The sequence below is a fragment of the Rhinatrema bivittatum genome, chromosome 1 (assembly GCF_901001135.1).
Source record: "Rhinatrema bivittatum chromosome 1, aRhiBiv1.1, whole genome shotgun sequence".
NCBI lineage: Eukaryota > Metazoa > Chordata > Amphibia > Gymnophiona > Rhinatrematidae > Rhinatrema > Rhinatrema bivittatum.
This window is the reverse complement of record NC_042615.1, coordinates 264,547,049-264,571,592: the sequence shown is the minus strand read 5'-3', so window position 1 is coordinate 264,571,592 and position 24,544 is coordinate 264,547,049. Positions and strand designations below refer to the sequence as shown.

General features: G+C 43.1%; 1 protein-coding gene across 4 annotated transcripts in view; it reads right to left on the bottom strand.

Annotated features, from left to right (window-relative positions):
* Positions 1 to 24,544, bottom strand: part of DYSF (dysferlin) — a 731,032-nt gene that overhangs the window by 456,342 nt on the left and 250,146 nt on the right. For all 4 annotated transcript variants that reach the window (XM_029594483.1, XM_029594497.1, XM_029594488.1 and 1 more), the window contains exon 21: positions 15,500 to 15,606. In XM_029594483.1, the coding sequence (XP_029450343.1) occupies positions 15,500 to 15,606 (107 nt within the window). The remainder of the gene's footprint in view (positions 1 to 15,499; positions 15,607 to 24,544) is intronic.

Sequence of the window (24,544 nt, the reverse complement as noted above, 5' to 3'; positions counted from 1 at the left end):
AGGCACTGACAGAAATCCACGGACAGGATGGAACGGACAGGCAACCACAGTCCCTCAGGCGCACTACACAGCCCAGCCAGGCTGGTTGCGGTCCACACTGAAGGACAGGACCTGCCCAGGAAGGGCAGACATCAGGTTTAAGAACATCAAGGCAAGGCAGACATCAGACACGGAAGACGTCAGGACATCAGGAACAAGGCAAGTCTGACAAGGGACGAGAAGACTCCTTGGCGCTGTCAGATGGAAAGACCCACCCAGCCGGGGTGGTCGCAGATCACTGGGCCACTACGCGCCCTACTCAACCCAGCTGGGCTGGTCGCGAACCACGAGGGACAGGTCAGAGCGGAGCTGAGGACATCTGGACGAAGATAGCAGGAACATCTAAGGCAAAGGACGTTGGGAATGCTGGAACATCAAGGAAAGCTGGAACACTGGACACATCAGGAGAGACTGGAACATGGAACATCCAGAGAAGAGACCAGGAATGACGAGGGATCCCAAGAAGAAGAGGAATGCCAGCAGGAGCAGAGAAGAGGGTCCTCAGGAGACCAGCTTAGGAGGACAAGTTCCAAGGAAGAACTTCCTCCTTGCGAAGGTGAGGAAGGACTGACCTGAAGAGCCTTTTGTAGGCAGAAGAGGCGGATCCAGGAAATGAGGTAATCCAGGGCCCACACCCTCACTGGCCTTTAAAGCTGGTGAGGAGGTGCGGCCCCGTGCCTAAAGAAGAAGTCTGCAGGACCCTGGACAGCGGCCCTGCAGTCGCTGAAGCAGGGAAGAGCTGAAGCTGGGCCATGCAGGCCCCGACGTGGGAGGCGGCTCCCATGCCACCCAAGGAGGGACGAGAGCGGCTCCCTGCCACGGAGGACATCGGGGACTGCGGCCTCCGGGCCGCAGAGGAAGGCTGGTTCGCGGCAGTTCCTGCCACACTGGGAGAATCCAAGGGCAGCTCCCAGCCACGAGAGAGGCCTGGACGGCGGCAGATTCAATGGCGGCACCTGCCACATAAGAGAACCCCGACGTGGCTCCTGCTGCACCAGCACACTGGCGGCCCGGGTCACGAAGGTAAGAGCCTGCTCGCAGCCTTGCCGCGAGCAGGATTGCAACACATACATGCTGTCATACATCCTTTCCTAAAGCCTACCTTGCTAGGATTCCCAATCTATTAGTTGCTACTGCCCCACTTCCTTGCTCTCATTTCTGTCTAAGGTTTTGGAACACACTTTTCACCACAAACGTTTTCATTCATCTCTTCCTTCTCTGCTTTTGATTAACATCAATATGCCTTCTTTTTTTTAAATTCCACTGAGAGCACTGGCTTTCCACTTAGTAGTATTTATTTATTTGAAAGAACTTGTTACACACACCGTCCAATGTCTGGGGCGGGTTACAATAAAACATTCACAATAAAAGTAGAAGCTTATTCATAAAACAGAAAGATAACAGAAGGCATCAAAACAAAATAAACAGAGCGAGCTGTACAGTGGTCTGGGCCTCGAAGGCTGTTCTTCCTTCCTTCTCTTTCTTAAATTTATATCACATTCAACATCATAAATCATTCAGTCCTCCTATCTAAGCTACCTTACAGGTGTCACAGATACTGTCTTCCACTGGTTCACTTCCTTCCTTTCAGACTATACTTATTCTAGCTTTATAGAACACTAAATCCAACCCTTCTCGCTATCCATTGGTATTCCCCCCAAAGCTCATACTTGGTCCTCTAGTATTCTCTAGTTCTCTTCCTGGTCTGAGTGCACTGATTTCCTGTCACAGATCTGCATATCACAGTTTCATTGATAATATTTTGCCCTTTCCTTTTCTTTAAAGTCCCTCACTATCTCCGCCACTCTCTTTTCTTGTCCTTCTTCCACATTCATTTTGATGTGTAACCCCTATTCCATACTTGTACTGAACAGAAGGGCACATCTGGGAGCCTTAGGGCCATCATGCACTCTATGATTCTCCTGAGGCTCTTCTATGAGAGGGAAAGACATGAAACAAGGCCCTTAGGACTGTGGATCCTTTCTTTATCTCCAGTAATAAAACTCATACATCACAGATGGCGGTTGTTTCAAAAATAAAAGTTTACCGAGGTACTCGTAGAATGGTAATGATTTTACAAATGTATTACATCTATAGCAAAACAAAAATCCAAACAGTCACAGAAATACTATTCACAAGCTTCCAGGGGTTTCCTCTAACTCCCATCTCCTACCTGGACACTCTTTAGGAACCTTCCAGACTGTTGGGACTCCTTCTCTCCCTCTCTACCTGAATCAAACCATCTTCTTTAAACTCCTCTGAATATGAACATTGGATTCCCTGTACCAGAATAAGATCCTTACCACTCCAATGAATCTCCACATAGATTTCTTTGCAGTTTTATTTAGAAGAAACTTCTGCTGCTACTCTTCTAAATGCAAAACCTCTTAAGCTGCAGACTGTCAAGATCAATGAGGCTTAAATTGGCAGCTTTGGAGGACCCATAAGAAACACCTTGTCAGGAGATATTTACCCTCCATTTGCCAGGTAATTAAATATGCTGTCAGAAGTTCCCATTGGCTCAGCACAGGGTGTGCCCTGATTGGTGATCATTTATAAGGAGAACAACCTAGTCACACTGTTGCTGGTACAACAGACTCCTGAAATTCATCCTGTGGAACCTCTGCTTATCTGGCCTTGTTCCTGCTCTGCATCCAGCTCTGCAGTCCTGCTCCAAGGATCCTGCTCCATTATTAGTGCTGTTTGCTGGGATGCCTCCCTTGGCTTTACTAGCCTTGGTTCAACCTTCATCTGACCATACAGCCTCTTCAGGTACATGCCTTCCTAAATGTACTGGTAGCGACTGGATGTACTCCTGAAATGGACACACATTCACTGGAGCTTTTGCTATTGAAAGTATTTTCACTTCTCCACAATTTCACAGATCTAGATGACGCCCAATAGAGCAAGAAAACTAGAATGTGTTTCCCCTCCAAAGGAATCTTTGCAAGAATCCTGCTTAAAGCCCTTCATGGCTGCGCCAAGCACATACTTCCTCTAGCAAAATCCAGGGAGGCCAAACCTGAGCCCAAGATCCCATACCAGAAAGAGCCAGAACAACACAGAAACTCCTAAGCTATATTCAGTTTCCAAAACCTTAAACACACCCCTCTTGGGAATCTCTGAAAAACCACTACTCATCCTCTGAAATCATGGCTGTGTATCTGTAGAGACAAATACCTCAATAGTAAGGGACTTTTTAAGACCCCTTTATAGCTCTTCTTTTCAATGCATCCAGAACTGAAGTTCTCTCCTGCCAAGATTTCTATCCCTGGTTCCCTTCCTGACCATCTTGATATTCACTTTCTACATCTTCCTTTCTCTGATTCTGCCAAAAGCCTCATTAGTATTTTTGATCCATCTTTCTTTTAGCACATGTATTTTTAGATTCTGTTCCTCTCTTGGTCATCAACTATTCATCTCGTATCTGTAGATCCCTCAGTTTCAGGCCCTATTCACATCTGGATTAGACTACAGCAATGCTTTTCTGGCTGGCCTACTGGAATTCTCTTTTCATCTGCTTCAAGCCCGCCAAAACTCTGCAGCTCGCTTGCTTTTTCAACTCTCCTAGTACTTTCATTCATCTCTACTTCTTGCTTTCTTGCACTGGCGGCTACCAAATTTTCATGCCAGTTCAGGATCCTTACCCCTAACTTTTAATGCCTGGTCTTGTTCCTTCTAATTTCTCCTTGCTAATCTGTGGTTCATTCCCCTTGAGCTGCCTCTGCTTTTCTAACCACACCTCATTAGTCCCTCATCCTCATTAGTCACCATCAGATATATTTTTGTTTTTGCCTTCGCATACCCTGCTTATGGAATAAACTTCCAGATAACATTCAGGAGACTCCCCAGCTAATTTTTAATTAAGCCTCATAACCTATCTCTTTAAACTGACCTTAAATTAACTCCCCTATTTCCATTCCTTTTTTTTTTCTGTGCTACTGTAATTTTGTAAATTGTTGTGTGGTACCCTGGATTAGGGTGCCATAAAAATATGAACACTAAGCTTGAACTACTTTTAATACTGTTGCAGTCATACTGAATGAAAAAGATTATTTTTACTGGAGACAAGCCACCAGGGCCACATTTAACATTTTCACTTTGCATAAAAACTATCATCAGTTCAAAATTGATTCTTATATTTACTAATTTGTATTTGTTTAGGACAAACAGGCAAGAGGATATGTTAATCTGGACTTACAAGCATCAGATTCAAGGAAGATGGCAAGTCCATTTCTAATTTATCCATTCACCTTTTGTAATACCACACTTCACCTCCCCTAAAATAAATGTTAAAGTATTTCACAGAAAAGCCAAATGCTTAAAAAGAAGAAAACATTTTTGAAGCATAATGGCCTGCAAAAGTATTTAAGAACAATATGCATTAAATCTTACTTAGAGCTACATTTTATAAACAGCAGTTATACATTCAAGCTGACATATAAAACTCATCAGTGCCCATGATGCTGGCAGTTCTGTCCAGCTCATGCAGTCTAGTCAAATCTTGCCATCTGAATTTTAAGATAATTTTATAATGCCCCAGTTACCACCTCTTCAGTTTGCTGCCAGAATACAAGGGGGGCCCTCACAGTCCCCAGGGCCAATCTCACTGTTCTGGACCTCTTGATTTTCTCTTCATTCACCATATACTTAGCCACCGACAGGGGGTGGAAGTGGAGGAGGACAAGTCTCCAGGGCCCTAGGTGCATACCAGGTGGGAATCAGTAAGCAGTCTTTCAGATTCAATCATTCTTCTTCCCAATGGTACTCGCTCCAATAGATCTCAGCAGTCGTGTCCTCCAATGCAGAAAGAGCAGGCAAAATAACTTGAAGTGATGTTCACATAAGTTTACTGTAACTTATAAAAGCTTAAATAAAAAACAGAAATGGAAAAAAAATCACAATATACAAAAATAAAAATATTTGGATACAGATAGAATGAAACTCCAAGTGCCTTAGTCTCGTTTACTCTCTCTCAATGTCAATGTCCCATCTTGGTGACAGGAAATTAGAAAAATTCTCTCCTCCAAAAGGTAGGTAGAAAGTTGGTGGTAAAAAAAAAAAAAAAAAGCTTCCTCCCATCCAAGAATAAAGAAAAAATTTCTCCAGAAATAGTTCTTACTTCTAAGCAACTATAGTCTCCATTTTAACTGAATGCGGGCAAAGTAGCCCCATACCCCAATCTCTTCATACAGGAGGGGATGGAGCTGGAAGCAGATCCAAATTCTCTCAAAAGGCAAAAATCCCTCCTCTTTTCCTCTGAAACTGGACTGTCTCTCTCCCAGGTCAGTGAAGGCAACTGGCAAGCAGGGCAAAGTCCTACCCCTTTGCAACAGACTGTGGGGCCTGAATTTGAGGAACCACTAAAAACACTCCTCCTATTCACCCTTCAGTACTCAAGGAACAAACCATACATTGCACATGCTCAACCCAGTTGTATAGAGCAGCTTGACCAATCCCAGCACCCTAAGTGGAGAAAAATCTTAGGGATGGTCTTAAAAGTGCAGAAACCCTCTCCCTAGAGCTGGTAAAGGGTAAACAAGCAATAAGGGAACAAAGGAACCCTTATAACCCACTAATTATCTATACCTGTACATAATCCACACTGAAGTGGCTGGAAAGCAGATTACAAAAAAAAAATAATCTAATCTAAATCTAATTATTCAACAGCTTCTCATAAGAATATTTACTGAAAGTGTGCAATATCTCAGATGAGATGTTTTCTTCATCTGTTCAAAAAGTAACTAGGACAATCCCTCTGACTATGATTTGCCAAGTAAATGTTCCATATGAACTGTAAAAGAAATCTCAGTTACAGTGACAAAGCCCGTGTCAGTGCCATTACACAACCCAAAGACTAGGAGTTACAGGGCCCTCAGCCAGTGAGCTTAAAGGAACTTGTTACTCTTCTGAGTAACTATCATAATAAACTTTCAGATCAGAATAAATACAAAGGAGTGGTATATAGAGATGATGGTAGACCTGATAGAATTTGTTCAAAGTACAGTGGGGCATATGCTAAGGCAGACATTGGGCAGAGAATATCAATGAAACAGTAGTACTACAAATTTATTGTAACTGGTTAATTTATTGTCCATACATATACACATAAAAATAGAACCTATAGAAAAGCCAATATAGCACAGAAACATCTTTCTTATGCCTAGCTACCATAATGAATAAGATGTCTCTCGCACACTTAGCTGCTTCCCTGAAATGGCCAAAAGCAAAGGAAATGGGCACACCGTTGTTCAATCCGGTCAGCAGTTGGCTGCTGTTGTTGCTGTGTCTTTTCATATACACACATATTATAATAGTCCTCTGTTTCACAAGTGGACTGCTCAGTCCATGTCTAGCTAGCATTTTCCTTATCTTGCAGTCATCAGTGGAGACCCTTTTGTTGCGTACCCCGTCCGTGCTCGGCCTGCGCACAGTCCTGCTCATCTTTCCAACTCCTCTGCAGTTCCCCTGTCGGCCTCTCCAGCAGCAGGCGCAAGCTCCTCCAGGCCTCGGCGTCCCGCAGCGGCTGTCGCCGGGCCTTCCTCAGAGCACCAGGCCTCATGGCGGGGCTCGGCGTCCTCCGTGGCGTTGGCCCCGCCCCTAGGCGCGTGCACGCAGACCGCCCGGTCCCTTATAGGGCCAGGGGCGGGTCCAAGCTCCACGGCGTGCCCTGATTGAATGCAGTACAAGAGGAAGTGCCTGCCTGCACTTCCTTGCCTTGTGTACTAGTTTGCCTTCGTGTCTCATCACCTGTTCCAGTCTTGTTCCAGCGACCTCCTATTCCAACATCTTCCTGTTCCAGCGTCTGTCTGTTCTTGCGTTCCCCCAGGTAGTACCTCTTGGACTGACTCTCTGGTACTGACCTCTGCCTTACTGACCACGTTGATCGCTGCCTGGATACTGACCACTGCCTGTCCTGACCACATCTGATCTCTGGAACCTGACTCCTGCTTTGGCTGACTACTCTCGGACTGATCCTTGGAACTTGACCTCTGCTATCACTGACCATGCCTCCTTGATTCTGGCCCTGCTCCTAGCCTTGTGATCGCAGACACTGTACTGGCCTTCCTTGATCCCTCAGGCCTCCAGTCTAGACATCGATCGTGCACCCTTGATCCTGGTGGGCACACCTCTGAACTTCCTTTCTGGGAGACCCTGCGAGGTCCACCTAAGTCCAAGCGACCCGGGTCTCCAAGGGCTCCACCCGGGGAGACCGTGGGCTTCCACTGGTGAAACTCCAGCTAGCCTCTGTCTCCTCCTGTGCTCTGCTTCCTGGTGGCAGGTTTTGACATCCACATTCAACTTTTATTTTTATTTCATTTTCCCCAATCTATGCACCGCTCTACATCGGGTGGATTTTACCAACAACGAGTCAAATTCAAAGCGGTTTGAAATTAACTTTTTACTTTTTTTCATTGATAGATTTATTTTAATTTTTGAAATCTGTGCACTGCTCTGCATCGGGTACTGGTGCATTGATAGATTTATTTTTGAGATCTGTGCACTGCTCCACATCGGGTGTCCTTTGCATTCTAAGCCGCTGTCAAATTTTATTAAAATAGCTGCTGTTATATTTTTTGAGTCACACAGCATTAAATACATTCACATTAACCAGACAATTGTACATAGAAATATATGTTTTGGTGACAACCCGCGAAAAAGACACCGACTCAGGTGAAATAATTAATAAAGCTGAAGTTTTGGCGGGATCGCCATTAAATGTTATCGCGAGAATCATATATAAACATTTCAAATCACATCACTTACTTCTTTTCTTCCGACTACGTGAGTAAGGTAAGATCACTAGACGTTTAAGGCACATATTTTTTGCCGATTCATTTTTCTCTTTTTACGTAAGTTGCAGCCACTAGCTTTTTAATTTATGACTGGTGCCCGACCCACCGACAAAAGTAACACACCACTTTTTATAACTTATCAGTGAATCTGTGTTTGAACATATATGCTGTACATTCTCTATTCTCAGGCTAACTATAGTATACATATAAGTATTTTGCTGGCACCAGACTTCACTTAAAAAATCAAATATATGTACCATCATCACCACACTTTGTGAGCAATGCCTTTAAAATTCCTTCAACATGTCAGCTGTGACTGGCACGCCAATACGAACACCACACAATGGCTACACAATCACTAATGTTTTCTGCTGCGATATATATTTTTAATATATCTTTAGCTTTAATAATTTTTACAAACTGACTCACTGTTATTTACCACATCACATTCATGGCTTATAACTTATATTTCAGATACATACCGCAGTAAGAGTGGCTTTTTAAAAAAAACAAAACACCGCTATTCTTTAAAGGACAATTTGTTTGTTCTACATTGAATCAACTTACCAGTAAGTGAAAAATCTAATTGCTATGATTTACTGGATTTTTTATGTTATTTTAGTGCTCATAATGATCATTCTTTTGGCTTGAGTTTTGACTTTTATTATTTATTAATATTTTTTTTATTATGGTTATATATATGTTTTAGAGCCCTGTGTCATATTTCTTTTATTTATTTTTTATATGGTTCCATTTGGTTTTCATTTTTATTTTTATTTATTTTTTAATTTTTATTTTCATTTTAGTATTCCCCATTTATCATCACATTTATCATATGTGAGCATGTGTACATTTTCCATATGACATCATGCGTTCCCTCTTTGTTTACCAGTCATTCCAATTGATATGGTGTGAAGTTCTCATATTATTTATGTGAGATAATACAAGCAACCGTTGGTACCAGGTATTGAATATTTAAATACAAGTCCTTCTCATTAATGACTTTCTCCTGTTAATACCACGCCCTTTGATTTCATACATACACATATACACAAAATTTGCATGTCATGACTATAAGTTCCATAAGGTCACGTAGTAAAAGCTAATCATACATTGCTACAATATGAGCACAGCACTGTGTGGTTTTACTTTGTTTTATTTTATTTTAAATTATTGTTAATATTTACATATGTTTCATTATTTTATTTTACTTTTTTAAGTGATGACATTTTATATGTATTAACACACATCTATGTTTATTTGTTAATGTGTATGTATGTCAGTAATGTGTAATTTTTAATCAACATTGTTCTTGTAGTAGCCCCTGAGGCAGATCCTGAGAGAGCGAAACTCGGCCAGAGTTGGGCTAATACCAATAAAGAATCCCTGTTTACACCGATCACCACTGTTCGTCCTGCTTTTCAGCATAATTGATCGGCTTCCGATTTGTTTCCTGGTTCCACAACTGTCTAAGAACATTGACGAACCTTGGAATCATTAGCCTCTTCGGTAGAAGAGCTTCATTCCCAGTTGCGAGATACAGCTCTGGCCAATCCCTTGGGCTTGTCAGCCTCCCCCCTACCCAGAGCATCACTGGATCTCCCAGCACCTCCTCGATTCAATGGAGATCCACGCCTCTGTTGAGGCTTCCTCAATCAGTGCTTCATGCAATTTGCACTGCAACCCTCCTTGTTCCTGAAGGAGACCATGAAAGTGACTTTTATCCTTTTCCACTTAGAAGGAAAGGCTCTAGCATGGGCTTCTCCATTATGGGAATGCTCCAATCCCATGTTCTCCCAGTTATCAGAGTTCGACACCGTTTTCAAGCAGACCTTCGGAGACCCGGGCCACCAAGCAGTAGCCAGCCAGAATCTTCTCCACCTTCGTCAAGGGTCAAAAACCCTCTCCGAGTACACGGTGGAATTCAGGATCCTGGCTACTGAACTTGGGTGGCAAAAGGATTGTCTGCAAGCCATCTTCCTAGATGGTCTCTCCAGCGCTCTCAAAGATGAACTCGCTGTCCATGAGACTCCCATGTCTCTAGAGGACCTGATCTCCCTCACTGGGAAGATCGACCACTGACTCCAGCAACGGCACCTAGAAGTAAAGGCCTTTCGATTTCCTACTCCACGCCCAATGCATGCCGAAAGTCCTCCACCTAAGGCTTCATCAGCACTACCACCTCTTGCTGATGAACCCATGCAGGTTAACCGGGGGCGACTGTCTCCGACCGAACATCTCCATCGGAGGAAGGAAGGTCTCTGCCTTTACTGTGGTGCTTCCGGACATCTTCGACAGTCATACCTGGTTCGACCGGGAAACTGCAATGCCTGAGCCCGGCGGGGGTCCCGAGCTTGGGCGCTACTGTCACCGGCCCCCAACTTCTACTTCCAGTCTCCCTTGGCATAGAGTCTGGTTCTTTCGCCACCACTGCCATTGTCAACACAGGAGCAAGTGGGAGCTTTATCATGAATGACATCATCAAGCTCCTGAACATCCCTCTACAGCCACTAGAGGTGAGCCTCCGCATTGTGTCTATCCAAGGAGAACACCTTCCAGGACTCATCACCCATCGAACGGTGGCCATCCGCCTTACTGTGGGCACTCTCCACAAGGAGGAGATGTCTTTCTATGTGTTGAAATGTTCTACACACCCTGTCATCCTGGGGCAGCCTTGGCTTCAGGTCCACGGACCTCAATTCGATTGGCATTCCCTACAGTTGGTGCAATGGGGTTCCAAATGCCAAAAACATGATCTCAATACACAAATCACCCCGTGCTTCAAGATCTTCTGACAAACTACTTCTAATCATTCCACCCCTGTCATCTGCGAAACTATCTGCCACTAGAGATAGAGCCTTCTCGATAGCAGGACCGATAATATGGAACTCTATCCCAGGATACCTAAGCTCTATCAGAGATTCCAAAACCTTCAAAAAAGAACTAAAAACATGGTTGTTTAGACAATCATTCACAGACTGATATGATAAATCTTGGTTTATCCTACTTCTTGATTTCTGTAACAAGCCTTTTCTAACTAAGTTATTTATTGCCTACCGATAACTTGTTCTACTCTGCTTTTTGCTGAGATGTTATATTTATATTATCTGTAATTACTTTCAACTTATAACTCGTTCTCTGTATGCAGTTGTTTCACTGTAAACCGGAGTGAAGGCACTCAGCTATACTTCAGTATATAAAAGAATATAAATAAATAAATAAAAGACCTGTCTACGCCAAGTATCTCCAGTGGTAACCGTCTTAAAGTTCACCACCCTTACTGGGTTGCCAACCAGTACGCCAAGTTTGAGGACGTCTTCTCGAAGCAGAAGGCAGATACGTTCTCTCTACTGCGCAAACTGAATTGCCCTATAGAGCTTCTGCCGGGCACAACGATCCCCAAGGGCAGAACCTATCTCTTGTATCGTCTAGAAACTCTAGCCATGTCTGAGTATATTAAAGAAAACCTGGAAAAAGGATTCATTCAACCCTCCGACTCTCCCGCAGGAGCAGGCTTTTTCTTCCTGTATTGATTATAGAGGGCATAACCCGAAAAGACCGATACCCATTGCCCCTCATCAGTGAGCTGTTTGACCGCCTCCAAGGGGCTCGGATCTTAACCAAGTTGCATCTGACGGGTGCATACAATCTTGTGCGTATCCAACCGGACGATATTTGAAAGACCGCATTCAACACAAGGGATGGTCACTACGAGTACATTGTGATGCCCTTCAGTCTATGTAACGCCTCCGCTGTCCCCAACTAGCCTCTGTCTCCTCCTGTGGTCCGCCTCCTGGTGGAAGGTGCTTCCTAGGTCCAACCAGGGAGCTGCTCCACGCTGCTCCAGAACAAGGGTCCACCTCTAAGTGCAACACCTTGAAACATTGCTTGCCTGAGCTGGTTCAGTAGTTGGCTATTTCTTCAGATTATGGAGGCCGCCCATCTCTGCCTGGGAACATATATAGCTTTGAGTTAATCGTGGATAACTTCATACAGTATATCCATGATGACAGGAAGCTTTTGTCAGTGGTTTTTAGTTCTCCATGTCCTGTAAAGTTCTTGCCAAAGTAATAACTCTGTTGCTAGGTAATAACTCTGTTAAGTTATAACTCTGTTGCTAGGCATAATTTCTCATAAAGGATATTGGCTGCTTTTATGATGTTTCCTGGGAGTGCTGCAAGCACAGAGCATAGGAACCAGCTGATTTTTCCTTAGCCTAACTAGGCCTCCCTAGTCTTGATTTTTTTTAAATTATGATGTCCACCTGAGCACCATATTAATCCTAACTGCTCGATTCTTGTAGCACATTGAACCAAATTACATTACAATCATCTCTCAACCCTTCCCTCACCTCCATCTCCCTGACCCTCTCTCTCTCTCTTTCTACACCCTCTGTATGCTCTCTCTCACCCTCCCCCAGATAATCCTCTCTCACTTCCATACACAAGATCCTCTCTCATTCCCTTTCCTGATCTTCTCTCTCTCAATACCTTATATGATCCTCTCTCACCCTCCCCAAGGTAATCCTCTCTACTCAAATGGTCCTCCTTCGCTCCCCCTTCTTGATCCCTTCTCTTTCTCTTTCCCCCTTCTTCTCTCATTCCATTCCCTTTGCATGATCCTCTTTCAACAGACTCCTCTCCCCCCCACACACACATACAAATACATTTGTCTTTCATTCTTCCGCACCACCCGTCATCCACACACACTGCCCCCAAGTCTTTTGTCCTGTTTGTTTGTCATATTAGATTGTAAGTTCTATTGAGCAGGGACTGTCTTTCTATATGTTTGTACAGCTCTGCCTATGTGATGTAGCACTATAGAAATGTTAAGTAGTAGTAGTAGTAGTAGTATAAGGGGGGTAAGTGAAAACCATACTTATGCATGGATTTTCTAGCAGCTTTTTAACTTTGACACTACTGAAAATGACATCACCCTTAAAGAAAGTGCTAGGCCCATGTTCCACTTTTCCCAAAGTTTGGACTCAAATGGTGAATTTTCACAAAATTTACTGTGCCTTGAGAGAGATGGATGGATTTAAATGCCACTATATCACTTTCACAAATCACGAAAGCAACTGCAACATTGTTTAAAGTAAAAATTAATTAGGTTGGGCTAACCCCATGGCTCAGGCCCCAGCTCTATGTACTGTTGCAAATTGTTGCTTGTCCAGTGGAACCGGCAAAGGTCAGGCATGCTGTGGATGTGATGCATTCAGTCCCAGGGAGGGAAAAATGACAGCTGCTGGAACAAGGTGGTCTTCTGTTGATTGATGCTGAACTTTAGAGGAGACTTCCCTCCAGCCTGTGGAGGATGCATGCGCTGTCTGGAAATGCCATCTGAACAGAGGATGTGTACAAAATGGAGGATTTCTTTTTTTTTTTTTTTTTTTTTAAATGAGGCCTAAGTAGAATCTAAATTAATTAAAAGATGCATTTGATGACTATGCCTGCATTTAGGAATCTTAATTTATAATTCTATTGCAGAAGATTTTGAATCAAGATCCTTGTTACATTATACAACTGAATGAATTTTCTGAGAAAAAAATTATAATTCTTCTATTTCCATATTAATAAAAAATATTCCAGTATGATGATGTAGCTCATGCAGATTTGTGCCATATGCCAAGTTGTAGTTTGCTATTTATTTGCATACTTGAATTGCAAACTGGTAGGTAGATGCCAGATTTGCTACAGTAAAATCCTGAGAGCCCTTCGTGTTTAATTAACTTGGCTCTAACATGCGAAAGTTCAAAGTGTTTTCTATCATTTTTGAATGTTGTGTTCAAATAAAATGTAAAAAGCATAATATTTAAACCTGAAGTGCTCCAGATTTTTCACAGTACAGTTTTTATTAATCGAGGAGAATAAAAATAATTAATTAACACACCAGTTCTACTGACTTTCTAAAATTAAAAATCCAAACCCAATAAATCTGGAGGTAGAAGAACTTGTTAAAGTGTTTGATTCCCACACCTTAACTTTCAAGAGGTCAAAGTACCAGGAATAAATGTTCCATGGTACCATACAATCAGCATTTAAAGAAGACCACGACTGCCATCTCCACCGTTAAGATAATCTTTTCTCACACCATTTCAACGTATTCTAATAACTGTGATCGGCATTCAGATGTTCTTATCCAGCTTTCACAAAGTGCACTGAACATGTCCAGACTCGGGTCAGTTTTTAAAGGGATCCAGCTGGTAGGAAGGGCTTTGTTGGCTAGATCCAAGCCTTTGAAAACTGACCAAACTAATAAACTAAATGTAGTAACCTAGGTTTCACTAGGAAGTTACATTTAGTCAGCTGGACTTCGGGCAGCCTGGGGGCAGAGTTAGGTTGAGGGGAGAAAGTCAGGTGGCTAGATCCTAGTGCAGCCAAACGTAGAAGCAGCAATAGCAGGGCCTAAATCCAGTCAGCCAGAACTCAGCAAACCTTCCCCAAGCCTCGAGCTTCCCTTCTCTCCCTCCTGACAGGCACAATTGAAAAACTGGCTCCTGCTCTCTTGTTCTCCTGATAAACAAAATTAAAAGAAAATGGCTGTACGACCCAATATCCCTCCCGACAGGCATCTAATTTAAAAAAAAAAAAATTCTGCCCAGCAGCTCCTATACTCTTTTCGATCCTCCTTTCCCTCCCGACAGGCAAAATGGAAAAAAAAAAACTTTCACTACTCTGAGCTGCCAAGCAAGAGATTTTAGTTCAGTTCTCGATCATGGATTTTGTTAGTTTGCCTGACTGGTGCAGAAGATGCTATTAAAACAGGTTTCAGAGACTGTGCAGGTGGATTTAAAACAAGTCCCTGCAACTATTGTGAACACCCGTGAAAGACTGGAACTGGGGACAGCTACTAAGAAGCATCCTTTTCTCTAGCCACAGCAGTCACTGTAGTAGTTGGCCCTCAGGTGGAAAAGAACATAGAAGGAACCAGAGAATATACTGAGGTCATACATGATGGCTCCCAGAAGACAACATTATTAGTGAGTAACACAAGAGGCTGTTCATCATATATTTAAAAAAAAAAAATAGTCAAAACTGCATGGTGCAAAAAAAAAAAAAAAAGTACCAAAATAACTCATGAAAATTAATGAAAACCTATGTCAGATCATATGATATTCATACTGTAATGAGAAGATATTCATTTTCCCAGTTATTTTTCTCCTTAGTTCAAAAGAATATAACTTCAAATAAATTCCTAAGAAATTTGGTTAATGACAAAAACAGATTTTCCTGATTCCCCCAAATACAGGGTACTTGCAGTATCTAGCAAAACCATAATAAACGTATTTTTCCTTGAGAGAGAAGAAGCCAAGGCAGCACAGGAAGGGTGCTCCAGCCGCAATGTCAGAAAATGGGAATGTGAGGCAGCTTCATTCTCTTATGCCTTAAATTAGATTTCATCAGAGGACAGATCTATTGCACTACCTAACCCTCTAGTACAATGCAACTCATTCAGGTGCACAGCGGCACTGCCCTTGCGTACAGAGTGGAAATTTATGGTCTGTTTCAAATGTCACCTTTTCAACTTCATGCTTTGGCTGAGTAACCTTTGAAGCAAACATTTGTAAATGACCCACATTTTTCAACTAAATATTCCTTCCAAGACAAATAAATGGTCTTGTAATAAACATATGAAAAGGATCACAGTTGAATCTGGCAGAATACCTGCAGTCAGTGATGATGTCATCAATCAACTGGGCAGCCAATGAATCCAGGTCATTTGCTGAACACTTGGCCTTCACAGCGATGTGGATTTGCTCCAGGCTAGCTTCCTACAAAACACAGAATAAAAAACTTGTTTTTTTCTCCCCAATTCTCAGAAAGTGCTGACAATTTGACTCCATAGTTTGCTCTTCAAGGGGATGCTATGGCTGTCTACTCATATTCAATTACCTTCCAACTTTCCTAGTCAAAAATAGTATTAATAGAAAATGAAATTACAGTTTGTTAAAGCAACATAAATGATCATATATCTTCAAATTCTGTACTCGGTCAGTGCTTCAGCAGGAACTGGCAAGAGATTAGTTCCTGTAATCTTCCAGCAGCAGAAGCATATTTCCTTTTTACCAGTGCTAAGAGCTTTCTCCTTGACCCTATTCATACACTGTGCCACAGTGAGCTCTAGCATCATCTAACAGTTCTCTCTGATGTCTCTTTTCTAAAGTACCTCTCTCTTCCAATAGGACCTACTTTGCATTTAAGAAAGGCTGGTCAAGGGATACCCAGGGAGCAGAAATGAAAAAAAAGAAAGTTTGCTCACTGTAAATGGTGTTTTCCATAGGTAGCTGGATGAATTAGCCATTGCATGAGGGTGATGTCATCTAGTGGCACCAAACACACTCGTCTCTCCTAGCTAGCAGAGCTTGAGAAAGTTAGGTGGCTAGAGCCTAGTGCAGACAAATCTAGAATTTACAATAGCAGGCCTGAATCTAGACAACCAGAACTGAACATCAGGTGTTGCCTTGTGAGCCTCCTCAGTCTATATCATAGCTAAATCTAGTTAGGTAGATGACTCTCCGGGGAGAGGGCAGGCATTCTATGACTAATTCATTCTGCTATCTACAGAAAGCACAGCTTATGGTGAGCAAACTTGCTTTTTCTGTCAATAAGCAGGCTGAATTAGCCATTACATGTGGGGAGTCCCAAGCTGAGAGTTGCAGCAAAGCAATTACTGAATAAGCAACCTAGACCCCACTGTGAAGATTAGACTACTACAAGAACAGATTATGCAAAACTACTTGTCCGAAGTTACTATCAGCTCTTGAGAGGCTGTCCAGACAGTAATGGGATGTAAAGGTGTGAACTGATGACCAAGTTACAGCTTTGCAAATGTCCTCAAGGGGTACTTCTCTAAGATGAGCAGCAGTCGAAGCTATAGCTCTGACCTGATAAGCTTCGACCAAGTCTGTGATCTGCAATCTTGTTAAGATGTAGCAGCACAGAATGCATTCCGATATCCAAGTAGACAATGTATGTTTGGCAACTGAGACACCAAGTATATTAGAGTTGTATGCAACAAAAAGGTAATTAGTACGATGGATTGATTGCTATGGTTAGCCGAGTCAAGCGCTAGTAGAAATTTCAGGTGAGGAGGACTATCCAAGCATAGAATAACTGCATGTATGGCATGTAGCAGAAATGAGCTTGGAGCTTGTTGAGGTTAATGATGAAGTATGCTAATTTCCAAGTGAGAAAGATAAGAGAATCTGTAGTGGCCCAAAAGGCAGCTTCATGAGTTGAGATACAATATTCAAGACCCACAGAAATATAGGTTATTATGTCACGAGTTTAATGAGGCATAACCTTTTCATAAATCTTGATCAGTGAATGAGTGAGATTGGTTTAGTGTGTACTTGAATGTGGTAAGCCGATAAGATCCTGAGATGTACTTTCACTGATAAGATGGTTAGACCTGAGTCAGAAAGGAGAAGCAAGTATGTTAGCAAGTGTTTGGGCTCACAAGAAAAAGGGGTCCAAGGTTTTCTGTTGGTAAATATGAACATAACATAAGAAATTGCCATACTGGGTCAGACCAAGGGTTCATTAAGCCCAGCCTCCTGTTTCCAACTGTGACCAATCCAGATCATTTATAAATATACTGAAAAGTAAGGGTCCCAATACAGATCCCTGAGGCACTCCACTGTACACTCCCTTCCACTGAGAAAATTGTCCATTTAATCCTACTCTCTGTTTCCTGTCTTTTAGCCAGTTTGCAATCCATGAAGGACATTGCCACCTATCCCATGACTTTTTACTTTTCCTAGAAGCCTCTCATGAGGAACTTTGTCAAACGCCTTCTGAAAATCCAAGTATATTATATCTACCCGTTCACCTTTATCCACATGTTTATTAACTCCTTCAAAAAAGTGAAGCAGATTTGTGAGGCAAGACTTGCCCTGGATAAAGCCATGCTGACTTTGTTCCATTAAACCATGTCTTTCTATATGTTCTGTGATTTTGATGTTTAGAACACGTTCCACTATTTTTCCTGGCACTGAAGTCAGGCTAACCAGTCTGTAGTTTCCCGGATCGCCCCTGGAGCCTTTTTAAATATTGGGGTTACATTTGCTATCCTCCAGTCTTCAGGTACAATGAATGATTTTAATGATAAGTTACAAATTTTTACTAATAGGTCTGAAATTTCATTTTTTGAGTTCCTTCAGAACTCTGGGGTGTATACCATCCGGTCCGGGTGATTTACTACTCTTCAGTTTGTCAATCAGGCCTACCACATCTTCTAGGTTCACCGTGATTTGATTCAGTCCATCTGAATCATTACCCATGAAAACCTTCTCCATTACGGGTACCTCCCCAACATCCTCTTCAGTAAACACCGAAGCAAAGAAATCATTTAATCTTTCCGCGATGGCCTTATCTTCTCTAAGTGCCCCTTTAACCCCTCGATCGTCTAACGGTCCAACTGACTCCCTCACAGGCTTTCTGATTTGGATATATTTTTAAAAGTTTTTACTGTGAGTTTTTGCCTCTACAGCCAACTTCTTTTCAAATTCTCTCTTAGCTTGCCTTACATTTAACTTGCCAACGTTTATGCTTTATCCTATTTTCTTCTGTTGGATCCTTCTTCCAATTTTTGAATGAAGATCTTTTGGCTAAAATAGCTTCTTTCACCTCCCCTTTTAACCATGCCGGTAATCGTTTTGCCTTCTTTCCACCTTTCTTAATGTGTGGAATACATCTGGACTGTGCTTCTAGAATGGTATTTTTTAAGAATGACCACGCCTCTTGGACATTTTTTACTTTTGTAGCTGCTCCTTTCAGTTTTTTTCTAACAATTTTTCTCATTTTATCAAAGTTTCCCTTTTGAAAGTTTAGTACGAGAGCCTTGGATTTGCACACTGTTCCTCTTCCAGTCATTAAATCAAATTTATAGAAACATAGAAACATAGAAACATAGAAGTGACGGCAGAAGAAGACCAAATGGCCCATCTAGTCTGCCCAGCAAGCTTCACACATATTTTCTCTCATACTTATCTGTTTCTCTTAGCTCTTGGTTCCATTTCCCTTCCGCCCCCACCTTTAATGTAGAGAGCAGTGATGGAGCTGCATCCAAGTGAAATATCTAGCTTGATTCGTTAGGGGTAGTAGCCGCCGCAATAAGCAAGCTGCACCCATGCTTATTTGTTTTACCCAGACTATGTTATTAGCCCTTATTGGTTGTTTTTCTTCTCCCCTGCCGTTGAAGCAGGGAGCTATGCTGGATATGCGTGACGTATAAGTCTTCTCCCATGCCGTTGAAGCAGAGAGCCATGCTGGATGTGCGTCGAAAGTGAAGTATCAGGCACATTTGGTTTGGGGTAGTAACCGCCGTAACAAGCCAGCTACTCCCCGCTTTGTGAGTGCGAACCCTCTTTTCTTCTCCCCTGCCGTTGAAGCAGAGAGCTCTGCTGGATGTGTGAAGTATCAGTTTTTCTTCTCCCCTGCTGTTGAATCAGAGAACTTTGCTGTATATGCATTGAAAGTGAAGTATCAGGCTTATTTGATTTGGGGTAGTAAACCGCCGTAACAAGCCAGCTACTCCCCTCTTTGTGAGTGTGAATCCTTTTTTCCACATTTCCTCTTGCTGTTGAAGCTTAGAGCGATGTTGGAGTCACCGTAAGCCTGTGTATGTTTATTTAATAAGGGTATTGACTCCAGGCAGTAGCCATCATTCTGGCGAGTCACCCACTCTTCATTGGCAGCCTCTTGACTTTATGGATCCACAGTGTTTATCCCACGCCCCTTTGAAGTCCTTCACAGTTTCTGGTCTTCACCACATCCTCCGGAAGGGCATTCCAGGCATCCACCACCCTCTCCGTGAAGAAATACTTCCTGACATTGGTTCTGAATCTTCCTCCCTGGAGCTTCAAATCGTGACCCCTGGTTCTGCTGATTTTTTTCCTTCGGAAAAGGTTTGTCGTTGTCTTTTGATCATTAACACCTTTCAAGTATCTGAAAGTCTGTATCATATCACCTCTGCTCCTCCTTTCCTCCAGGGTGTACATATTTAGATTCTTCAATCTCTCCTCGTACATCATCCGATGAAGATCCTCCACCTTCCTGGTCACCCTTCTCTGTACCGCCTCCATCTTGTCTTTGTCTTTTTGAAGGTACGGTCTCCAGAACTGAACACAGTACTCCAGGTGAGGCCTCACCAAGGACCTGTACAAGGGAATAATCACTTCCCTTTTCTTACTCGATATTCCTCTCTCTATGCAGCCCAGCATTCTTCTGGCTTTAGCTATCGCCTTGTCGCATTGTTTCGCCGACTTCAGATCATTAGACACCATCACCCCAAGGTCCCTCTCCTGCTCCGTGCACATCAGCCTTTCCCCCCCCCATCGAATACAGTTCATTCGGATTTCCACTCCCCATATGCATGACTTTGCACTTCTTGGCATTGAATCTCAGCTGCCATATCTTCGACCACTCTTCCAGTTTCCTTAGATCCCGTCTCATTCTCTCCACTCCTTCCGGCGTGTCCACTCTGTTGCAGATCTTAGTGTCATCCGCAAAAAGACAAACCTTACCTTCTATCCCGTCCGCAATGTCGCTCACAAAGATATTAAACAGGACCGGTCCCAACACCGATCCTTGCGGTACACCACTTAAAACCGCTCTCTCTTCAGAGAAGGTTCCATTTACCATCACACACTTACATCACATCACATCACATCACACATCACATCACACATCATACCATCACACACTTACCATCACATCACTTCCATTTACCATCACACACATAATTTGATCATATTATGATCACTATTGCCAAGCGGCCCCACCACCATTACCTCTCTCACCAAGTCCTGTGCTCCACTGAGAATTAGATCTAAAATTGCTCTCTCTCTCGTCGGTTCCTGTACCAATTGCTCCATAAAGCTATCATTTATTCCATCCAGGAACGTTATCTCTCTAGCGTGACCCGATGATACATTTACCCAGTCAATATTGGGGTAATTGAAGTCTCCGGGATCACTGGTGCAGGAAAGGAGGTATGATTCCATGAATACTTTTAAAGCATTTTTATTGGAAAGATTCAGAAATCCTTACTGTGGCAACTCCATACAAAATGACAGACAAGAGTAACAGGTCCCCCGACACGGTCCGTGTTTCGCGGAAGCTGCATCGGGAGGGACCGGATGACATTCAGAGTCTAAAAATATATAACAGACGTAATCAGACATGGAAACGAAAAAACAGGCTGCTACAAAAAAATTACAATAAATAAGAGCATACCTTTAAACAGTCATCAGGAGCGCAAGCGCCCTCTGCAGAAGGGGAACATTTAAAGAATAAATTGGCGCGAAAAGTCCACTCTCGCGAGATGCTGTGAATGACAGGCAGACACCTGTAGCCTAATTAAACAATGACTATAAAACTTTACAGTACTTAAAATCGGGGGGGAAGGCGCCCACCACATTTAACAAACCCACATTTACACTTCCAGATGGTCCCAGTTCATCCATGTTTGGCTTCGTTATATTGATGATGTCTTTATTATCTGGACGGGCTCTGATATACAATTTTTCATGTTTTTAGATTGGGTGAACTCAATCAGTTCTAATATCCAATTTAATCATTGTATTCATCCGTCCCAGATTTCCTTCTTGGACATTATGATATCTTGGAACGGGGAATGTTTTGAATCTACCCTGTTCCGCAAGACCACTGATCGGAACACACTTTTGGCCTACAATAGCTGTCATCCCCGAGCACTCCGAGATAATATTCCAATGGGGCAATTCTTAAGGCTTCGGCGCCTGTGCTCTTCACGGAGGGAGTTTCTTTCCCAATCAGAGAATATGTTCACTCGGTTTATTGAGAGGGGATATCCCACCCGGATTGTGAAAAAAGCCTTTAAACGAGCCCTGTATACACATCGCGATTGGCTGTTTGGTGTTACCACACAATCTAATGACACCTCTTATAACTGTATTCTCCCTTTTTCTATAGTTGGAAGATCTGTTGTGAATATGATTAAACGTCATTGGTCTGCGTTGTCCCTCACTGATCTAATGCATGGTCCACCGCGTTTCACTTTTAAGAGAGCCTTTAACTTAAGAGACCGTCTTGTACATACACTTTTACCACCTGAGCAACACCATTCACGCTCCGATGGTGGTCATAACCCCTGTGGCCGCTGCACGATGTGCAACCACACTCAGTCACTGACAATGTTTAAACACCCTGGGTCTGGACGTGAGTTCAGATTACACCATCAGTCTAACTGTTGTACAAAGGGTGTAATTTATGTCATCTATTGTCCCTGCTCTCTGCTATACGTGGGGAAAACCTCACGAATGATCAAGACACGCATTATCGAGCATTGCTCGAATATTAGATTATCTAGATTGGATGAACCTTTGGTCACGCATTGGATCCATGCCGGTCACTCCGTCGCTGACCTCTCCTTCCTGGTACTAGAGGTGGTCTCGCCCCCTTTACGAGGTGGAGATTTTCCAGGTATGCTTGGTCGGAGAGAGCAGCGGTGGATTTTCACTCTCAATTCAGTTTCCCCTCACGGTCTTAACAAAGACATTGAATGGTACCAGTTTTATTAGAGCTTGGGTGGACTCTTTCTCAGGACTATAGGTGTCAGCCTGTTATTTACTGCATCCGGAAATCGTTATTTACTGCATCCGGAGATCGCGCTACTCTGCTTTCAGATGTTTGTTAAATGTGGTGGGCGCCTTCCCCCCCGATTTTAAGTACTGTAAAGTTTTATAGTCATTGTTTAATTAGGCTACAGGTGTCTGCCTGTCATTCACAGCATCTCGCGAGAGTGGACTTTTCGCGCCAATTTATTCTTTAAATGTTCCCCTTCTGCAGAGGGCGCTTGCGCTCCTGATGACTGTTTAAAGGTATGCTCTTATTTATTGTAAAATTTTTTTGTAGCAGCCTGTTTTTTCGTTTCCATGTCTGATTACGTCTGTTATATATTTTTAGACTCTGAATGTCATCCGGTCCCTCCCGATGCAGCTTCCGCGAAACACGGACCGTGTCGGGGGACCTGTTACTCTTGTCTGTCATTTTGTATGGAGTTGCCACAGTAAGGATTTCTGAATCTTTCCAATAAAAATGCTTTAAAAGTATTCATGGAATCATACCTCCTTTCCTGCACCAGTGATCCCGGATACTTGCTTATGTGCAAGGTTTGCTTCTGTTATTATTGGAGGTAATTGAAGTCTCCCATTATTACTGCACTACCAATTTGGTTAGCTTCCCTAATTTCTCTTAGCATTTCACTGTCCGTCTCACCAACTTGACCAGTTGGATGGTAGTATACCCCTATCACTATAGTCTTTCCCGACACACAAAGGATTTCTACCCATAAAGATTCAATTTTGTATTTAGTCTCATGCAGGATGTTTATCCTGTTGGACTCTATGCCATCCCGGACATAAAGCGCCACACCTCCTCCCGGGTGCTCCTCTCTGTCATTGCAATATAATTTGTACCCCGGTATAGCACTGTCCCATTGATTATCCTCTTTCCACCATGTCTCGGAGATGCCAATTAAGTCTATGTCATCATTCACTACTATACATTCTAATTCTCCCATCTTACTTCTTAGACTTCTGGCATTAGCATACAAACATTTCAAAGTTTGTTTTTTGTTTGTATTTTCATTCTGCTTTTTAATTGATAGGGTTAAGTTTGAATTTTTTAGCTCAGGTGAGTTTTTAGTTACAGGCACTTGGACTACTTTTCTAATTATTGGAACCTCACTGTCGGGATGCCCTAATTCTAATGCATCATTAGTATCCTTTAAAGATACCTCTCTCCGAACCATGCGCTGCTGAGCGACTGTCGGCTTTCCCCTTTGTTCTAGTTTAAAAGCTGCTCTATCTCCTTTTTAAAGGTTAGTGCCAGCAGTCTGGGTCCACCCTGGTTAAGGTGGAGCCCATCCCTTCGGAAGAGACTCCCCCTTCCCCAAAAGGTTCCCCAGTTCCTAACAAAACTGAATCCCTCTTCCTTGCACCATCGTCTCATCCACGCATTGAGACTCCGGAGCTCTGCCTGCCTCTGGTGACCTGCGTGTGGAACAGGGAGCATTTCAGAGAATGCTACCCTGGAGGTTCTGGATTTAAGCTTTCTACCTAAGAGCCTAAATTTGGCTTCCAAAACCTCCCTCCCACATTTTCCTATGTCATTGGTGCCCACATGTACCACGACAGCCGGCTCCTCCCCAGCACTGTCTAAAATCCTATCTAGGTGACGCGTGAGGTCCGCCACCTTCGCACCAGGTAGGCATGTTACCAGGCGATCCTCACGCCCACCAGCCACCCAGCTATCTACATTCCTAATAATCGAATCACCAACTATGACTGCCGACCTGACCCTTCCCTCCTGGGCAGTAGGCCTTGGGGAGATATCCTCAGTGCATAAGGACATTGCATCACCTAGAGAGCAGGTCCTTGCTACAGGATCCTTTCCTGCTGCACCTGGTTGGTGCTCTCCCATCATGAGACCTTCTTCCTCCAAGGCAGCACCAGGGCTGCCAGTCTGAAGTTGGGACTTGACTACTATGTCCCTGAAAGTCTCATCTATATACCTCTCTGTCTGCCTCAGCTCCCCAGGTCTGCCACTCTAGCCTCCAGAGATCAGACTCGTTCTCTGAGAGCCAGGAGCTCTTTGCATTGCATGCACATGTACAACTTCTCACCGGTGGGTAAAAAATCATACATGTGACACTCGATGCAAAAG